We start from the raw sequence: 18,852 nt of genomic DNA, 5'->3' as shown, positions 1-18,852 counted from the left end.
AGTTGCTTGTAGGTTACCTTGAGCTCCTTTGTGACCTAGAGAACTATTACATGCTTTGCTTTTGAATGATCTTTGTTGATTCACCAGTATTGGAGAGAGTAATAATCTTGCATTTCCTTAATTTGTACACAATTTTTATGATAGTGGATTAGTGGACTCCAAAAAAACCTCTTTAGAGATGGTTTTGTAACCGAATCCAGCCTGATGAGCATCAATACAGCTTTTTCGGTGGTCCTTAGAAAGCATTTTTGTTTGTGCTATGATATACTTCCACAAATGTATTGTAAAGATTGGACTTTGCTAAATCCCTGACCTTGAAATAAAACAGGTTGCCCGCTCATACCCGATTGTTCTCCTATTTTGTGAAAACACCAGACTTTAATTTAACCTTCAAATTCTCCCTTAATCACAAAGGTTCAAAAACTTTTGACACTCTCAGACATGGGATATATGATCAGTTTCATCAATAAAATATGACAAACTCTAATATTTTGGACTCATTTGTTTGATTTGGTATTCTTAATCTCTTTTTAGGACTTGTGTGATCTGATGTACTTTTATGTAAAAATTTATGCGGAAATATGGAAATTTCTTAAGGGTTAACAAACTTTCAAGCACCACTGTATTTTCAAACCTGTAACAATTGGATTTTTTTTTCCTAAAGATATTGGTGAAGTGTCCGAGTGACTAAAATGGACAGCGCCTTATTGGAACTATAGCCCCGATTCATCAAGACCAGCGTTCATCCTAGTCTTGAATAGGTGTCATGCTGGAGTCAGACGCCTGATTCATTAAGAGATGCACTCATACAAAATGTTCTTGTAAGATACGTGGCTACTTATGAATTAGAGTAGCTAAGACGTTGTGCCTCTGTTCTGCCCCAGCTTCACCCGTATTGATGGAGCTGGGTGAAACTGGCATCAGAATGCAAAAAGTCACAACGTTTTTGCACAACTCTGCAGAGTGCATACATTTTGCAACTTTTCAGAGATTTACCTCTGAGTTTTGGCTCAATTGCTTTAATAAAATGGGGTCAGTGTGTCTAAGGGGCACTTTGCACGCTGCGACATCGCTAGCAATCTCGTTAGCGATGTAAAATTCTAGATCGCAAGTGCGATCTTTCGAGATCGCACATGCGTAAAATGACCTATGTGCGATCCCGAAAGATCGCACTTGCGATCCAGAATTTCACATCGCTAATGAGATCGCTAGCGATGTCGCAGTGTGCAAAGTACCCCTAAGATTTCCTAAACACAAGCAATTGACCAATCCTGAGGTCCACCACCAATGCCAACTTCTAACACTTCACCTTAAAATGTTTTATCTGAATTTCAATTTATCTTCTATCCATAGGATTGAGAATTCCAAGAACGGTGCTCCAGAGCCACAAGAATGCTGTACTGAGTAGAGATGCATATGCTCAATTCATTGTCTATAGGACTACTGGAAATAGCTAAGCACTGTACTCATTCTTTCCTAGACCATTAATAGAGCAGAGGTTGAGTAGGCGCACCACTGCTCTATGCAAGCCTGATCTCTCTAGAGCCACATTCTCATGATTGCAGAGCCCCTTCTGGATATCTAGGGGTCCTTCTGGACGCCCCCCAGTGATCAGAAAGTTGTCCCTATCACATACGATCAGAGAGCTGTCCCCATCATATGGATTTTCTTATGATAAAAGTATTCTTGGAATAAGTTTATTACAATTTTTCCACATCAGTTTATTTGATTTCCTTAGACAAAAAGTTCTTACGATAATTCGGCATCCATAGGTTAAATATTTACCTTGATATAACGCAAATTTGTCAGATTCGGCGTGACAGGCAGACACGGGCGGGTGATGACTCACCTAAGGAGGAAAAAAAAAAAAAAGAAGTTCATTCATAATAGTTTATGTTTTCCAGTTATAAAAAAATCTTCCCCATTGTCCTATCATTCAGAGTGTTGCTATACTCATCACTGACACCTAGTGTTACTATACTCATCACTGACACCTATTTTTAAACTATTTTTCAACGGGATTTTATTTTATTCTTCATTGTTTAAAAAAAATAAATAAATTAAAAAAAAAAAATCACTGCTTCCCATCAGTCGATGACCATTTTTAATAATGCCAAGTGACTGAAAACTTTTATATCCAGCGGACACAAGTGCCAGGTTCTTTAAAGTTGTATCATTTTATGGTAATATTTTATTGCCAAGATTATGCCAAACTGACTTGGAGGTGTAAATCAGAGAATACCTCTACATATACAAAAATGAGATGCAAACAGAAAACAAATCCATGACAAGACCGGAACAGATTTTCATCCCCTGTAAGTAATTAAAAGGGTCATTTTCTAAAAGGTTAATCCCCGACTACAACAAAACGTGCTGTACTCCCATTCCTTGGGTCCACCGGTGAGTCTCACTGTTTGCTCGCGGTGTCTGGTTGTGACAGCCAATCAGTGGAGCTCAGTGGCTCGGAGTAGACATTCCACCTAAACAGCCAGGCCCCGCTCCGAGCCACTGAAATCACTGATTTGTCACGTCAACAGCACCGCAGCCAAAACCACAATCAAAGCCAGACACCGAAAGCAATGGTGAGACTCACTGGTGGACCCAGGGAAGGCTGGTAAAGGGCGGTTTGCAGCAGTTGGGGATTAACTTTTACCGGACATGAACAACCCCCTTAACTTTTCTATTGATTGACTAGAAGCATAGGTTTTGAGAACTGAAAGAAAGCTCACCCCCAAAATTTGTACATTTCATTATAATATAAATAACCCGTGCTTGATAAAATTGGGATACGCTTTTTTTCCTGGAAATTTTTCATATTACGTTAAAAATAAAGATTTCAAAATCTTAAAATTGGCGAGGAGCTCGAAAAATAAAGTAAATTAGGAAGTTACAAAACTTCACATTATAGGATAGTTACAGGGCTCTGTTGTTTAGATATGTGGCTAAATTCATTGTGATGCCTAAGCCTCAGAAATCCCCATGGCTATATCCACAATCTCTCCAGCCATGACGGCATTACTACCGAGACCTGTGCAGATCTATATATACTCTTACTTGTTCTAGGCTTCAGAATCAATTACACTTTTAGCAGAGGAGACTCCGTCTTGAAGATTCAATTTTCAGTACAAGAATCAATGACACTTAAAGAGTAATGCAATGTTTTTTTTATCATTCTCTTAGGTAATAGTTTAGCAGATCTAACAGAAACCTGTTGTAACAAGGCATTACGCGCTAAATGTCTTCTCCACACTAAATTAGGTAGAGCGCAGAAACAACACTATTTGCAGCGTGCCCTTAGTAGACTCCTCACAGAGAATGTCAGAGGGCACCAATCTAACACTTAGACTTGGCAGCAGACGTGGCCCCTGGGACTGGCTCGGATAAGAGCCAGATAACAACCTTGTCTGCTTCCTAACAGGGCACAAGGTACAAGTCCCCGTGGTGGAAGAAAATCAGAATGCAATCCTTCACCTAAGAGTGTTGATAAGTCTATGGATAATACTAAAAAATGGCAAAAACAGATTTCTTTTCGTTACAGTTAATATATAACATAAAAGTGTAGAAAAATACATAAGATTTTGGAGGTTGCACATACATTTTGGACATGAAAATGTAATTAAGATGGAAATCGACATTTCGTACAACTTCGTGTTGTCTTTCGTCTCTGAGTGCGGACTCGAACTGCATACTTAAAGATGATCAACCACCAGGATTTTCTTATATAAACTAAAGCCAGTGCTATACTGGGGCTATCATGCTGATTCTATACATACCTTTAGTTGTGAGATCGGATGTATAGTTTCTGAAATATAGGCAATTAAAGTTTGTGAAACGCACTGTTGATTGATAGGTCCAACGGATTATGCAATAGGTGGGTCAGGTTTTGCAAGTTATTGTTGCCCCTGTCTGCGTGTTCATCCTTCCTCCCCTTGTCTCTGTTATTACGGGTTGGGTTGTAGGAGAAATAGGGAGGAGGGACAGACAGCCAGACAGGGGTGGGAATAACTAGCAAAACCCAACCCACCTATTAGATATTCTGCAGCACCTATCATTAAATAACAATGCATTTCACAAACTTTACTTGCCTTTATTTCAGAAAGTATACATCCAATCTCACAACTAAAAGGTATGTATAGAATCAGCATGATAGCCCCAATATAGCACTGGCTTTCGTTTATAATGAAAAATCCTGGTGGTTGGTCCTCTTTAAATCCCCTGGCGGGCCTCCACCCCTTATATACACAGTAGATGGTAGAATACATTTGTTTCTCTATGACAGCCAAAATCAACATCTCAATTCTACCAGTTTATCATTCTATAATAGCAAAGGTAAATTTGTGAATGAGGATACAGCAATATTTGCAAGTAGCAGAACACAGGGCAACCAGAGTCATTGTTACTGTTCGGCCCTGCCCAAGAGTAGAGCATAACAATAGACCAAGGTTTTCCTTTGCATGAGTAGAGATATTGCAAAGGGGGGGGGGGGGGGTGCTAATAAGATGCTAATGAGCAGAACTAAAAAAAAAAAAATCTCTTATGAAAATCAATATTTTCTATTCGCAACACAAAGATTTAATTATTAACGCAATAAGTCCCCTTAAGCAAGTTCTGGCATACAGGAACAGAAATGTAAAGTGAACACACAGTACCTGCTCCGCAATAAAGCGGAATCCTTTGTCTTCATTTACACACTCAAACGTTTCTCCAAGCACAGGATTAAACGGTTTGCTACCAGCCCTATAGAAACTGGAGGCATAGGCAGATACTGCAAATGTGGCAATGTAAACCTAGGATATACAAGATAAGTGTTAATTTCCGTGAAATAATTTAAGAGTCTGTATTAACAGTAGTTAATCGCTCATGTACCAAGCCCCCTGTGTATCTGTTACACATATGTACAGTAGGGAAAATAAGTATGTGATACATTGCAAATTTCTGCAAGTTTTCTCACCTACAAAGAATGAAGAGGTCTGTAGTTGTTATCACAAGTACACTTCAACTGTGACAGACAGAAAACAAAAAACTCCAGAAAATTACATTGTATGATTTTTAACTAATTAAAGTCAGCCTGTCAGGTGTAATATGCACCAAAAACCACGAGCAGTTCTGAGTACATATTGCTAATCCCTGCCTAACTGTCCCTGTATACACTAGCATAGATACAAGGATCTTTAGGAAAAGTATTGCTAAAGATCTTTTATGATATGCTAATGAGCGAGGGCACTAATCCCAAAAGTGTTACTAGTCCGCCCTCTTAGCATGTTAGCACGCCCACAGGGGAGTACTAACATGCTATTTAACACAGCGTGAGCAGGGGTGATGCGCATACCTGTGTTCGCTGTGAGTGCCTGGCATTCAGAAGAGCGGCCACAGTAAACACAGTTATGCAAACAAGAAAGTCGCGGAGACACAATCACGTGTTTCTCAACGCTGCCAGGAAACTAGCCAGGTCTTTCACCGGGAAAGAACAACCACGGGAAGGGCAGCCTCCAGTCAAGGAAACTGCCTATGCAAAAACATGGTAGCCATCCACAGACAGCTGTTTCAGGGTATTTGCCCCTCATCAGTGTGGAGTTGGAATCTGGCTAGTGGGAGCAATGCCTAGTAGAAGACTACATAAGCAAGGATGGTTGACCTTAGGGAGATCATCATCCACACCGCGGAGGCACCATCACATGTTTCTCAACGCAGTGATTCTAGAGCAATGCCCCCTGGGAAATATGCAAACAAGAAAGTCGCGGAGACACCATCACATGTTTCTCAATGCTTTCCTACTCCACACTAATGAGGGGCAAATACCCTGAAACAGCTGTCTGTGGATGGATACCATGTTTGGCATATGTGGTTTCCTTGACTGGAGACTGCCCTTCCCGTGGTTGTTCCTTCCCGGTGAAAGACCTGGCTAGTTTCCTGCCAGCGTTGAGAAACATGTGATGGTGTCTCTGCGGCTTTCTTGTTTGCATATTTCCCAGGGGCCATTGCTCTAGAATCACTGCGTTGAGAAGCACGTGATGGTGTCTCCTAAGTGTGGATGTTGCTCTCCCTAAGGTCAACCATCCTTGCTTATGTAGTAAACACAGACAGGAATGTGCATCACCGCTGGTGAATAGCATGTTAGTACACCCCTGTGGGCCTACTACCATTGTAAGAGGGCAGACTAGTCAGGGAACATAACGCCCTTGGGGTTAGTCCCCGTGCTCATTAGCATATGATAAAATATCTTTAGAAATACTTTTTCTAAAGATCCCTTTATCTATGCTAGTGTATACAGGGACTGTTAGGCAGAGATTAGCAATATACACCCAGAACTGCTTGTGGTTCTGGCTGCATATAGCACCTGACAGGTTCACTTTAATTTACAGTTTATTGCATGAAATAAGTATTTGATACAACAGAAAAATAGAACTTAATATTTGGTACAGAAAGCTTTGTTTGCAATTACAGAGGTCAGACGTTTCCTGTAGTTATTGACCAGATTTACACACACTGCAGCAGGGATTTTGGTGCACTCCTCTATACAGATCTTCCCCAGATTGTTCTGGTTTCGGGGCTCTAACTGGACAACATTGATTTTCAGCTCCCTCCAAAGATTTTCTTTTGGGTTCAGGTCTGGAGACTGGCTAGGTTACTCCAGCGGTTTGGACATTAATGGCTGTGTTGTTATTTAGAGGATACAGAAAATGTACACTGTTATACAAGCCGTACACTGACTACTTTACTTCGAAGTGTCAGATTTTGTGTTGTCCCATGAAAAGATTTAATAAAATATTTACAAAAATGTGAGGGGTGTACTCACTTTTGTGGTATACTGTGTGTATCACATACCCAAATAGAAGTACTTTACAAAAGTTCTAAATCTGATGTGGAAAAAATAAGTAAGAATACTTTCAAAAATATAGTTATTAACCCCTTCACCCCCCAGCCTGTTTCCACGGTCCTGACCAGACGATATTCTGACCAGTGTCAGGTTATGTGGTAATAACTGTAGAACACTTCAACGGACCCCCAGTGTTTCTGATAATGTTCTTTCGTGACACATTGTATTTTAGGATAATGATAAATTTAGGTTGATATTTGTTGCATTTATTTCTGAAAATATTATAATTTTGTCAAAAAATTTGCAATTGTCAAACTCTTAAGATTTAAAGGAGTTTTCTGACATAAACTCAAAAATTTTTGTTAAGCTAATCTGTGCTGTATTGTCATAAAACACCCCTACATTGTTATTTTTTGTTTTCTACCTTTTGTTCCTCTTAAATTATCCTTTTATTCTCTGCAGCTCCTTGTTTACATTCAGCTCCAACACTGACCACTTCCTGTGCAAAACCTCAGTCAGAGCTGGCACCGCCCTTCCCCAGTGTCCAGTCCCGCCCCAGTGTCCAGCCCTCCCCCTGCCCACACATTCCCTGTCAGTATATTCTGCCCCAGCACTTGACCTGTTATCACTACAGCATTGCAAATAACAGCCCCACATCTGGCTCTGCACACCACACGCACACATATGGCTCTGCACCGCACACACAGGGCTCTGCACCGCACACATAGGGCTCTGCACCGCACACACACACATAGGGCTCTGCACCGCACACACACACATAGGGCTCTGCACCACACACACACATAGGGCTCTGCACCACACACACACATAGGGCTCTGCACCACACACACACATAGGGCTCTGCACCACACACACACACACACACACACACACACACACACACACACACAGCTCTGTACCGCACGCGGCGCTCTGCACCGATCCCCCCCCATCCCCATCCCCATCGGGAACACATGTAGGGAGTACATACTCACCCGTCCTCGGTCCCCGCCGCTCCTGCACGTTCACGCTCTGTCTGTGCTCTGGCCATATCAGCACAGTAGTGACGGCACCGCTGTGCTGAAGAGAGCACAGACAGCGGGACAGTGATGAGAAGCAGCGCTGCGCTCCTTCTCATCAGCGTTTTCAAATATATCGGCATCTGTGATCTGCGATGCCGGTACATTTGAATGTGCGATCCTGAGCAGGGGGCCCGGTGCTGGCGTTGACAACACGGCAGCCGCCGCCAGGCCCCTCCCCCAGGTCACGGACCACACAGCAGTGCAGGGGAGGTTGCGGGGAGAGTAAGAGGTGCGGGGGAATGTGTGGGAGGGTGCAGGGAAGGGGGCTGGGCTCATCTCATTCCAGATTTGCATGTCAACATGGCCCTGCCCATGTTGACATGAAATGACCGGAAGCAGCAAAATCGCGGCAGGAGCGGTCACATGACCACTCTGAGCCGGGGGAGAGGGGCTGACAGCAGGGCAAGTAAGTGGTCACTATCTACTTACCTGCCCCAATGTAGCCCAATAGGGTAATAAAAAAAAAAGTCAAAAGAAGCCGGATAACCCCTTTAAACTATTAACATTTCTATTTTCGAAAGCATTCATACTATGCATCATTTTTTCCACACTTGCTTCTGCAAATTATTAAAAAACACATTCATCATGAAAGTCCGTATCCTACCATTCTTTCAAATGGGTCCTGGGTTTCGGCTGCTTTGTCTAGAAGTTCACTGTATTCCAGCTCTTCACACAGTCGTTGCAGAGTGTTGAGCGGCTCGTTAAGCTGCACAGGCATGGAAACCTTGGATAGGTCCTTCCCAATATTATTCCTAAGAATGTTCCATAAACTGATATTACTTGTGTTTGGACACGGAGCTGGAAGACACGTTCTGTACTTTGGAAAACCATCTACTACACAGGCCCCATCTATGAAATGAGAACATAAAAAGGGAAAAAAAAAGAGACACCATATAAATCATCCATGCTTCTTGTACTAGTGAACATCTCTCCTCCTATACTTAAAGTGAACCTGTCAGGTGAAATATGCACCAAGAACCACGAGCAGTTCTGGGTGCATATTACTAATCCCTGCCTAAAGATCTTTTGTCTTATGCTAATGAGCACTGGGATTAGTCCCTAGGGGGTTATATCCCCAGACTAGTCCGCCCTCCTAGCAGGTTAGCATGCCCAGAGGGACGTACTAACATGCTATTCAATGCCCACTGCACAGCGTCATCAGAGGTAATGCGCGTACCCGTGACCGTCGTCACTGCCACAGATGCCGGGTTTAGGGTCGATACGCATGATCAGAAGTCCCTGGCTCTTCCGATCATGCACACTAGACCTCACCAGCGGTGCAGCGCATACCTGTTTTGTTGTGACCGTGCTTCTGAATGCCGGGCAATTCTTGTCATGCACAGGATGAAGCCGAGTGTACGTGTCCCAGCTTCAGACAATTCTAGTGCGCATGACCAGAAGTGCGGCAACATTCAGTTCAGCGTTCACCATGGACACAGGTACGCACATCACCGCTGGTGACGCTACATTGAATAGCATGTTAGTACACCCATGTGGGCGTACTAGCCTGCTAGGAGGGCGACTATTCGGGTGATATAATGTCCTAGGGACTAGTCCCCGCACCTATCAGCAGGTGATAAAAGATCTTTAGAAATACCTTTTCTAAGGATCTCTATCTATGCTAGTGTATACAGGGACGGTTAGGCAGGGATTAGCAATATGTACTCAGAACTGCTCGTGGTTCTTGGTGCATATTGCACCTGGCAGGTTCTTTTAATATTGCATAATCACAACACATTCTGAGAAGTCCAAAGAAGTTTATGAAACTATGCAGATCAGTATATTGGACCCACAAAACCTCTGTAACCTGCAGCCTCCATTATTCAGCATTAATGTATATATCTATATTGCCGTTTTTGACACAATTTTTGCTTTGTTCCTCCCAGAGAACAGCACAGAGATTATAAGTGTGAGGAGCAGAAGACTTCCCATTGGAGCTGGCCATATTTAACGGTTTGCACAAAATTTAAGCAAAAAACAACATATATTGAGGTCGACACATAGTTACTATTAGGAGAAGACAGACATACCTAGGGACTGCCTTTCATGGTCGATGTCATTGCTTAGATTGTCCTCTGATATGTTATCACTTATATCACTGACATACGAGTCATCATCTGATACCTGGAAAACAAACACATATATTAATGACCAAGTGCAACAGATAGCAAAGACAGAAGTAGATCTGATAATGCAGACACCGGCCATCAGTGAAATGTTTCCATTCCCCCGTCGTTCATTAGCTGTGAACCTCTAGGTTTCACCAATAAAATGCAACTTATGAGCAAATGAATACTGCAATCCATAAAGCACATGTAGAGTTAAAAAAGAAACATCATTAAAATCTAAGTTTACAAATTGAAAACTGCATATAAATGACATTACCTAAATTATCAGCTGGGGCAGGGGCGCAACACGGAAATATTCTCAACAGTAGAGTGGAGCAAATATGAGAAAAATTGGCCCGATGCATTCTTGGTATAACTGTCACTGTGATCTATAGGCGTGCTGGACAAAGTGCGACCGGTGAGCCACATCTGGCCCTCTGGCTTTCCAGTCCAACCTGTCCTGACAGCCACCGCTGCTGCCTGTCACCCAATATCCTCACTATCTGTACCCACAGAATGCAGACAGCGGTGAGCACATTGGTGAGGACGGTGCCGCTACCCTGTCTTCCACCAATCAGCATGAGACACAGCAGACACAATGACGTCACATCATCGCGTGTGCTGTGTGCATTAGGGCACAGGAGGCTGGAGCAGAGCACTGGGTTGAACGGGAGCGAGGGGAGTATGTGTTCTTTTTTATTTTTCATGTGTATGGGATGTTTGTATGTGTGTAGGATGGTGTGTATGGGCTCATAATGTAAATAGGGGCATGAAATGTATATAGAACGATATAATGGGGCACATGCTGTATATAGGAGTGGGGCTCAAAATGTATGTAGGAGGCTTTGTTGGGCTAAGTGTATTTAGGAACCTATGTAGGGGTTCATGCTGTCTATAGGAGGCTATGTGGGGGCTCATGCTGTGTAAAGGATGCTATGTGGGGGCTCATGCTGTGTATAGGATGCTATGTGGGGGCTCATGCTGTGTATAGGATGCTATGTGGGGGCTCACGCTGTAAACAGGAGGCTATGTGGGAGCTCACGATGTATACAGGAGGCTAAGTGGGGGTTCACACTGTGTTTACAGTATGAGCAGACGGGGCCATTGACTAATGGTGCAGACCGAATTACCCTGTGACTGTTTGCTCTGTCATGCACCATTTTCGGGAGTATACGCTTACTGGAGCAAAAAAAAAACAGCACCGGCAGGAGACACGGATACCGGCCCCTCACAAAGAAGGACGGTCCACCGGTGGACCCGTAGAAGCCTGATTGCAGGCGAAACGGCCGTCATCCTTTGTAGGGGCCAGTATCCGTGTCTCCTGCCGCCGCTGTTTTTTTCCTGCACTAAAACTTGAATAAAGAACATCCGGTATAGCAGCTGTTTTGCGGTGATTTTCGTCTTACCCTGATGCTCGGAATGTATCTTCATACCTGACCAGCACGCTGTGACCGGAGAGATTAACATACTGGTGCTGCAAGCTCCTACAAGTGAGAACTTATCATCGCGGTAACGGAAATCTATGAGTGGTGCAGGACTCGCCTTTCCTTTGCACATATATACGCTTACTGGAGGCAGACACCCATTTGTAGTCTACTATGTCTGGCTGTCCGCCTGCAATAGGCGTATACTCCCGAAAATAGTGCACAATAGAGCACATGGTGACTTCGTCTGCACCATTATAGTCAATGGCCCTATCGGCGCATATGTCCAAAACCCATTTTGCGAGGGGTTTGGACGGAAGCCCCGACGGGACCACTGAACGGGGTGAGAAACGCAGTGTGAAAGTGCCTTAACACATCAGGACAATGAGGATTCAGTGGCCATTCAAGTATCTTAGTAAGTAGCTTGAAACTACTGCTAGATTTTATAGTTCTGGAGAACAGGCAGCTCCTTGCAATCAATACAAACTATGAAGTATACCGTAAGTAGTATTTATGTGCACTGTATAATAAATCACATTATAATAAATAATAATTAAAATAAATACTACAATATAAAAGGTAAAATATTCCCAAAATGCTCTACTCTGTAACCATTGCAAAATGGGATTGACAAGAAATGGAAAATAACAGACAGCGAGGAGCCTGTTCTGAATGCATTACACAATAGACAACGTGATTGTTTCTATAGTATTGTGACAAATTTTGCATAGAAAAATAATAATAAAAGAACCAGTTCCACACAGCGGATTTTCTTACTGTCTCTCTAACCAAGACCAAATGACCGTATTATAGCTTACAACTAAAGTGACTTTCTATGGGCTCCATATGAGTAAATGTTACACAAAACCGAAATCATGTATCGGCATTCCTGCATGGCAAAAAAATAAAAAAAATTTCCAATTGTTATTATCACTGAAAATCACGCCGCGTACTCTTCACAATCAACAAAAGTTGGGGAAAAAATATCCAAGTGAACTTTTCAGTCAACATAGTGCCCTATGTACAGGCAGTAAGGGAACATTCAGCTTTCAGTTATTGAAAGACTTTCCCCCTGCCACCTTTTCTCAAAAGTCCACTGCCTCCGGTTAGCCTTCAACTGTGCCTTCACATCAGACAGCCAAGTCCTTAAAGGGAATCTGTCAGCAGGTTTTTGCTATGTAAGCTGAAGACAGGATACAGTAAGGGTATGTGCGCACGTGTGCGTATTACTTGCAGTTACGCTGCGTTCTGCACCGCAGCGTAACTGCATGCGTCCTGCGTCCCCTGCACAATCTATGGAGATTGTGCAGGAGCCGTGCGCACGTGGCATGTTAGAACGCAGCGATTCGGCTGCTTGCCGAATCGCTGCGTTCTAAGAAGTGACATGTCACTTCTTTCGTGCGTTCTGCATGCTGTCTATAGGGAGAGGCAGCATGCAGAGCGCACGAATCTGCCGGCACCATGCGCTTCAGAACGCAGCTTTTCAGCTGCGCTCTGAAGCGCACATTTTCGGTGCGGTGCAGAGCGCACACGTGCGCACATAGCCTAATGGTTGTTACATTAAAGCTTTAACTCAGGCGTTTCCGTAGAAAGATACCTGTTCCTGAAAACAGGTGTAATGATAATTGGTGAGCTGACTCCCTTTTACCCTTTCCTAATTTTGTGCTGTAAGTAAACATTCAGCTGTAACTGAATAAGAATATCCCCCTCCCACCCTTTCTCAAAAGCTAAGCCATCATATGTGCCCTATCCTTCAAACCGTACATCCAAGTGTTAGCCCTGTTCCATTAACTTAAGCATTGAGAGGAGCAGATGAGGACACATCTTTTAATACCGATTGGCCATGCTTGTACGATTGACAGGTATCAAGCACTGGTGCCATCTACAGCCGTCTCCAGCTCAAAAGATCTCACAAGGCCATCTCTGCACTTCATGTCTTGTCCTTCAGTCAATCCCAACACACTAGACTTTCTTCTGCCATAAAAGTTTCCAAAAGCAAAATAAAAGCCCACCTTCTCATAAAAGCTTACAACCAGCAATAACCGTGCCTCTGCTATACTAACATACAATGCCCTGAAAAAGTATCCATACCCCATGAACATTTCCACATTTTAACACTTAACACCCACATAAGTCTTTGCATTTGGCTCAAAAAGTAAAAGTTTTATTTTGGTTTCACCTGACCAGAGTACCTTCTTCCACATGCCATATAGGGTACACAGCTAGTACATGGAACAAGATACGATCTGGTGAGATAAGACCAAAGTAGAACTTTTTGGACTAAATGCAAAGCGCTATGTTTGGTGGAAAGCCAACACTGCATATCACCCTGAAAACACCATACCCACCGTCAAACATGGTGGTGGCAGCATCATGCTGTAAGGATGCTTTTCTTCAGCAGGGATATGGAACCTGGTCAGAGTTCATTGGAAGGTGAATAGGGCTAAATATAGGCCAATCTTGGAAGAAAACCTGTTAGAGGCTGCAAAAGACTTGAGATTCAGGTGTAGGTTCACCTTCCAGCAGAGCAATTATTCTAAACATACTGCCAGAGCTACAATGGGAAGGTTTAGATCTAAGTATATTCATATGTGTGAATGGCCCAGTCACAGACCAGACCTAAATTCCATTGAGAAACTGTGGCAAAACTTGAAAATTGCTGTTCGCAGATGTCTCCACCCAATCTCACAGAGCAAGAGCTTGTGTGCAAGGAGAAGAAATGTGGAAAAGTTCATGAGGTATGAATACTTTCTCAAGGCACTGTATAAGCAGTCTTAAAGAGTTATTTTCCCCCAAATGGAACTAGTTCTCCACTATCCATTGCATAGGACATAAGTTGCTGATTGCTGGGACCCCAAACTATCTATGACTGGTAGCCTGGAATCCCAAAAATGAGACTACACCTTTCTGAGTGGAGCAGACATATGCATTTTCAGCTAACACTTCATTCATAGTCAATGAGACAACAGCACCCAGCTTTCCATTGGAATCCCACAATAAATTAATGAAGTGGGTGGGACCCATGCAAAACTCTGCTCCATTCAGCCGCAGAGCTCCATTCTTGTCACTCCAGAGCCCCAATTTTTTATCATTTGTTCATGAATTTAAATCTCACTTTAGGTCACGTGCACATCACGTTGGTGCAGTCATTTACCCTATGGATCCATTGAGTTTTTACTTTTTGAGAAGGAAAGTTTGAAATACATGTGTCAAATCAAAGGTCCAAGCTGTACCGGCTGAAACATCGCATGTGCTCAGTATCTATTCCAAGATCAGACAAACTATCAAATGATTTACAGACCGAAAATAAAATACGAACCTCATTCTCAGATGAGCTCGAAGACAGAAGAACTTCCTGAGCATCATAAAACTCTGTAAGGGAATCTGTGATAGACCGGCGGCTCTCATTAGACAGCTGATGCACCAAGGTCCTGCTCTCCTCACGTGGGGTCTCCTAATAGTTACAGGGTGAAAACAAATCAGTAAATGTTACTGTGATTCATGTGATATTAATCAGGTATAAGAATAATAATAGCAAAGAATAATTCATTAAAAAAATGTGGGCATTTTATCTTCGCATCTTTACAATAAATCATTACCAACCGAAGTGTAGTTAAAAAACAAACAACAAATATGGTTGCTACCTAAAAAGTCAACACGCTAACTAGCTGCTATTGATAGATTTTAATATCTGTGTCTTTGTTTAGTAACAATGACATACTATTCTCAATATGGTGTGGGTATGATTAGGCTAATATTAAGGTCTAATGCTGTCAGGCCCCTTTTGCCCTCCAACCCAGCAGCATTCATATCTGTATAAGAAAATTCCCTCCCTAACCAGTCCTGTATAATGTTATTTACTAAAAATCAATGTTTAAAATAAACATTTATAAAGTGCTCTGTTCCTATGCTAATTAGGGCATTGACTAGTCAAAGGGGCGGTGTTTCCCCAGACTAGTCGGCCTTCTTTCCATATTATCACGCTCCTGTAATTTCCACAAGACTGCGTCACCAGCAGCTCCTAGAAATCTGGCGCCCGCACTCGGCTTATTTCATCAGCGTCAGTGCGACCCGGGTGTACACATGCAGGCTTCAAAAAGGCGAACTGTGCATGATCAGAAGAATAACTTCTGCACGTCCGATTATGCACAGTGCACCTCTATGAGGCAGACACACCTACAACAGTCTTCTGAGGCGCACTGACGTTGCCCAAATGAGCCGTATGCAAGATTTCCAGGGGCTGGCAGTGCGCCGACTTGTTGAAATCATGTTATGCCCACAGGGGTCTGATAACAAGGAAATAGGGTGAACTAGTCTGGGGAAACAACACCCCTTCGACTAGTCAAGGCCCTAATTAGCATACGAACTGCACACTTCATAAATGCTTTTTTTAAACATTGATTTTAGTAAATAGGATTACACATTGCTGGTTAAGCAGGGAATTTTGGTATACACATGTGAATGCTGCTCAGCATGACTACCATGCTTTAATCATTAATCTTTTCCTAATGAACCAATCACACCCACTTTCCATCTTAAGTCAACAGATCAATCCACAATTTGTTTTTATGCACTATAAAAGAAAAAAAAAGCGATCGCAGTTCTATCAGATTAACATGTTCATTAACGCATTAGTTCCAATAGGATAACCTTTTTAACAGACCCCAAAAAGTTCAGCTTATTATTAGGCACCTAAAAAATAAATATAACATCACTTTAAACGACAGGTCAATCTCTCGGCCATTAATTTTTATGGGAGAAAAAAACAGTTCTAAAAACAGTGAAGCAATTTTTGTCCCATCTCTGTTCTGTACCTGTAACCTGAATATCACTGACACGCTGCACTTCTCTCATGCATGATGTACTTACACCCGTGTAGTTCAGCCCCACAGCTCTGCTGTAAATCCCATAATTCATCAGTACAGCATCACATGAGCAACTAGATCCATTTATGCCTGCTGTAGGGACAATGTGATTATCATTCCCTCTATAGTCTCCTAAATTAATTTTTATATTATGAGTATAAAATCAGGAGGCTGAACTGTAATCTCCTATAATATAATTGTATGCCTGTAGCTGTAGAGTCATCATCGTTATCTGTGATGGGAGTTTCTGACACGAGCCCCCCATTCGTGATGTAGAATTTCAGTGGTACAGTCAATGCAATTTTATAAAGCACGCAGTTTAGACAACATGACGTATATCAGGGGTCTCAAACTCGGCTGGGTGTATGGGTCGCACAGAGGAAAAAAATAATTTGGGGGGCCGCATTCTTTGCAGGACAAAGTGACATTTTTATTGGTACCATATATAATTTAATTATTTTTTTACACATCTTTGGATCACTGATTTTGAACATTTTAACTTGTTTTTTAATAACAAATGTGCGCATTCTTTGTTTAAATATAAAACAAAAAATATATTTTTTTTACATTTTATTCCTTTCTTGTAACTAATAGTGTTACAATTAAAGGGGTGGTTCACCCATATTTTTTATTGTCTAGATCGATATTATATTGAGAAACAATGTTTCTCTCAAATACCTTGTGTTGTCAATAGTGCCTGTGAGAGGCACTATTGCAGACCGCTGTTCCCCATCCAGTGACGTACCCGTCAAATGCTGCCACGTCACATCCGTGCAGTCGGCTACAGTCTTCCAGACTCTGAGCTGTGAGCGGTGTTTCACTGCTGTCACAGCCCATTTGCTCCCCCCTCCCTCCTCCCTCCTAGCACAGCACGGCGCATCTCCTGCTCCCCCCCTCCCTCCAACCTCCTAGCACAGCATGGCGCATCTCCTGCTCCCCCCTCCCTCCTCCCTCCTAGCACAGCACAGCGCATCTCCTGCTCCCCCCTCCTAGCACAGCACGGCGCATCTCCTGCTCCCCCCCTCCCTCCTCCCTCCTAGCACAGCACGGCGCGTCTCCTGCTCCCCCCTCCCTCCTCCCTCCTCGCAGAACGCTGCAAGCAAGAGACAAGCTGTGAGGGAGGAGGGAGGAGGAGCAGAGAGCAGATGCGCTCAGAATGTAGCCGGCTGCACGGATGTGACGAGGCAGCATTGGATGGGTACGTCACTGGACGGGGAGCAGCGGTCTGTAATAGCGCCTCTCACAGGCACTATTGACAACACAAGGTATTTGAGAGAAACATTGTTTCTCAATATAATATCGATCTAGACAATAAAAAATATGGGTGAACCACCCCTTTAACACTATATAGAAATTTTGACCAACATCTTTTAGTAATGTTCCCCATCTTGTTGTAACGTGCCCATCCTTGTCCCCTTGTAGTATTGTGCCCCATCCTAGTCCCCATCCTAAAGTAATGTTCCTCATCCTTGTCCCCATCTTGTAGTAATGTGCCTCATCCTTGTCCCCATCCTAAAGTAATGTTCCCCATCCTTGTTCCCATCTTGTAGTAATATGCCTCATCCATGTCCCAATGTTATAGTAATGTGCCCATCCTTAACCCCATCTTATCGTAATGTGCCCATCCTGTACTAATGTGTCCATCCTTGTCCCCATCTTACAGTAATGTTCCCCATCCTTGTCCCCTTGTAGCAATGTCCCCATCCTATAGTACTGTCCCATCCTATAGTAATGTCCCCAATCTATAGCAATGTCCCCAATCTATAGTAATGTGCCAACCTTGTCCCCATCCTATAGTAATGTCCCCAGCCTTATCCCTATCCTATATAGTGTTTCCCATCATTGTCCCCTTGTAGTAATGTCCCTATCCTGTAATATTGCGCCCAACCGAGTTCCCATCCTATTGTAATGTGTTCACCTTGTCCCCATTCTATAGTAATAACGTCCCCATCCTTGTAATGTCCCCAGCCTTATCCCCATCCCATAGTAATGTGCGCACTTTGTCCCCATCCTGTAGTAATGGGTGGGGGGGGGGCAGTGGCGGCAGGTGAAAGGGGGCAGTGGCGGCAGGTGAAAGGGGGCATTGGCGCTATAACTTACCGATCACTCTCAAGTCCTCAGCTTCTGAATCCACAGACGCAGGAGTGAAGCTGAGGGGGCGGTCTCCGGCACCAGATCCACAGTGATTGTAGAAATCGGTCACAAGGCCGGTCTCTCCAATCAGAGCTGGGGGCGGGTGAAACAGAGGTCACCCTGCTCCAGCCAATGATCGGTGCTACAGCTGCACTGGCCATGGCTGGATTTCAATGTTTCAGCCATTTTCAATGGCTGAAACATTACAGTGGCTGTGATTGGGTGAGCGGCGTTAGTCAGCCAATCACAGCCTCCATAGGTCCGGGGAGGAGACACCACCCCCCCTCCTGAGGTCAGGCAGAGGTCCCCTCCTCCCCGAATCTAAGGTATTTGCATTGCAAAGCGATCGCAGCCACCGGGGTTGCCGGGGCCGCGATTTCGCCATGACGTACTGGGTACGTCATGGGTCCTTAAGTACCAGGG

The 18,852-nt window shown here is 43.4% G+C and overlaps 1 protein-coding gene across 4 annotated transcripts in view; it reads right to left on the bottom strand.

Moving 5' to 3' along the window:
* Positions 1 to 18,852, bottom strand: part of OSBPL3 (oxysterol binding protein like 3) — a 297,701-nt gene that overhangs the window by 39,273 nt on the left and 239,576 nt on the right. For all 4 annotated transcript variants that reach the window (XR_012724374.1, XM_075315350.1, XM_075315352.1 and 1 more), the window contains 5 exons: positions 14,751 to 14,885; positions 9,930 to 10,023; positions 8,504 to 8,748; positions 4,650 to 4,787; positions 1,786 to 1,849 (listed from right to left, as the gene is read on the bottom strand). Coding sequence is in view for 3 of the 4 variants with exons in the window: in XM_075315350.1 (XP_075171465.1) it covers positions 1,786 to 1,849; positions 4,650 to 4,787; positions 8,504 to 8,748; positions 9,930 to 10,023; positions 14,751 to 14,885 (676 nt within the window). In the remaining variant the exon portion in view is untranslated. The remainder of the gene's footprint in view (positions 1 to 1,785; positions 1,850 to 4,649; positions 4,788 to 8,503; positions 8,749 to 9,929; positions 10,024 to 14,750; positions 14,886 to 18,852) is intronic.

Source organism: Anomaloglossus baeobatrachus, chromosome 6 (genome assembly GCF_048569485.1).
Source record: "Anomaloglossus baeobatrachus isolate aAnoBae1 chromosome 6, aAnoBae1.hap1, whole genome shotgun sequence".
In the NCBI taxonomy this organism is placed as follows: Eukaryota; Metazoa; Chordata; class Amphibia; order Anura; family Aromobatidae; genus Anomaloglossus; species Anomaloglossus baeobatrachus.
The sequence above is the reverse complement of the archived record's forward strand: the minus strand, read 5'-3'. Positions and strand labels throughout refer to the sequence as shown.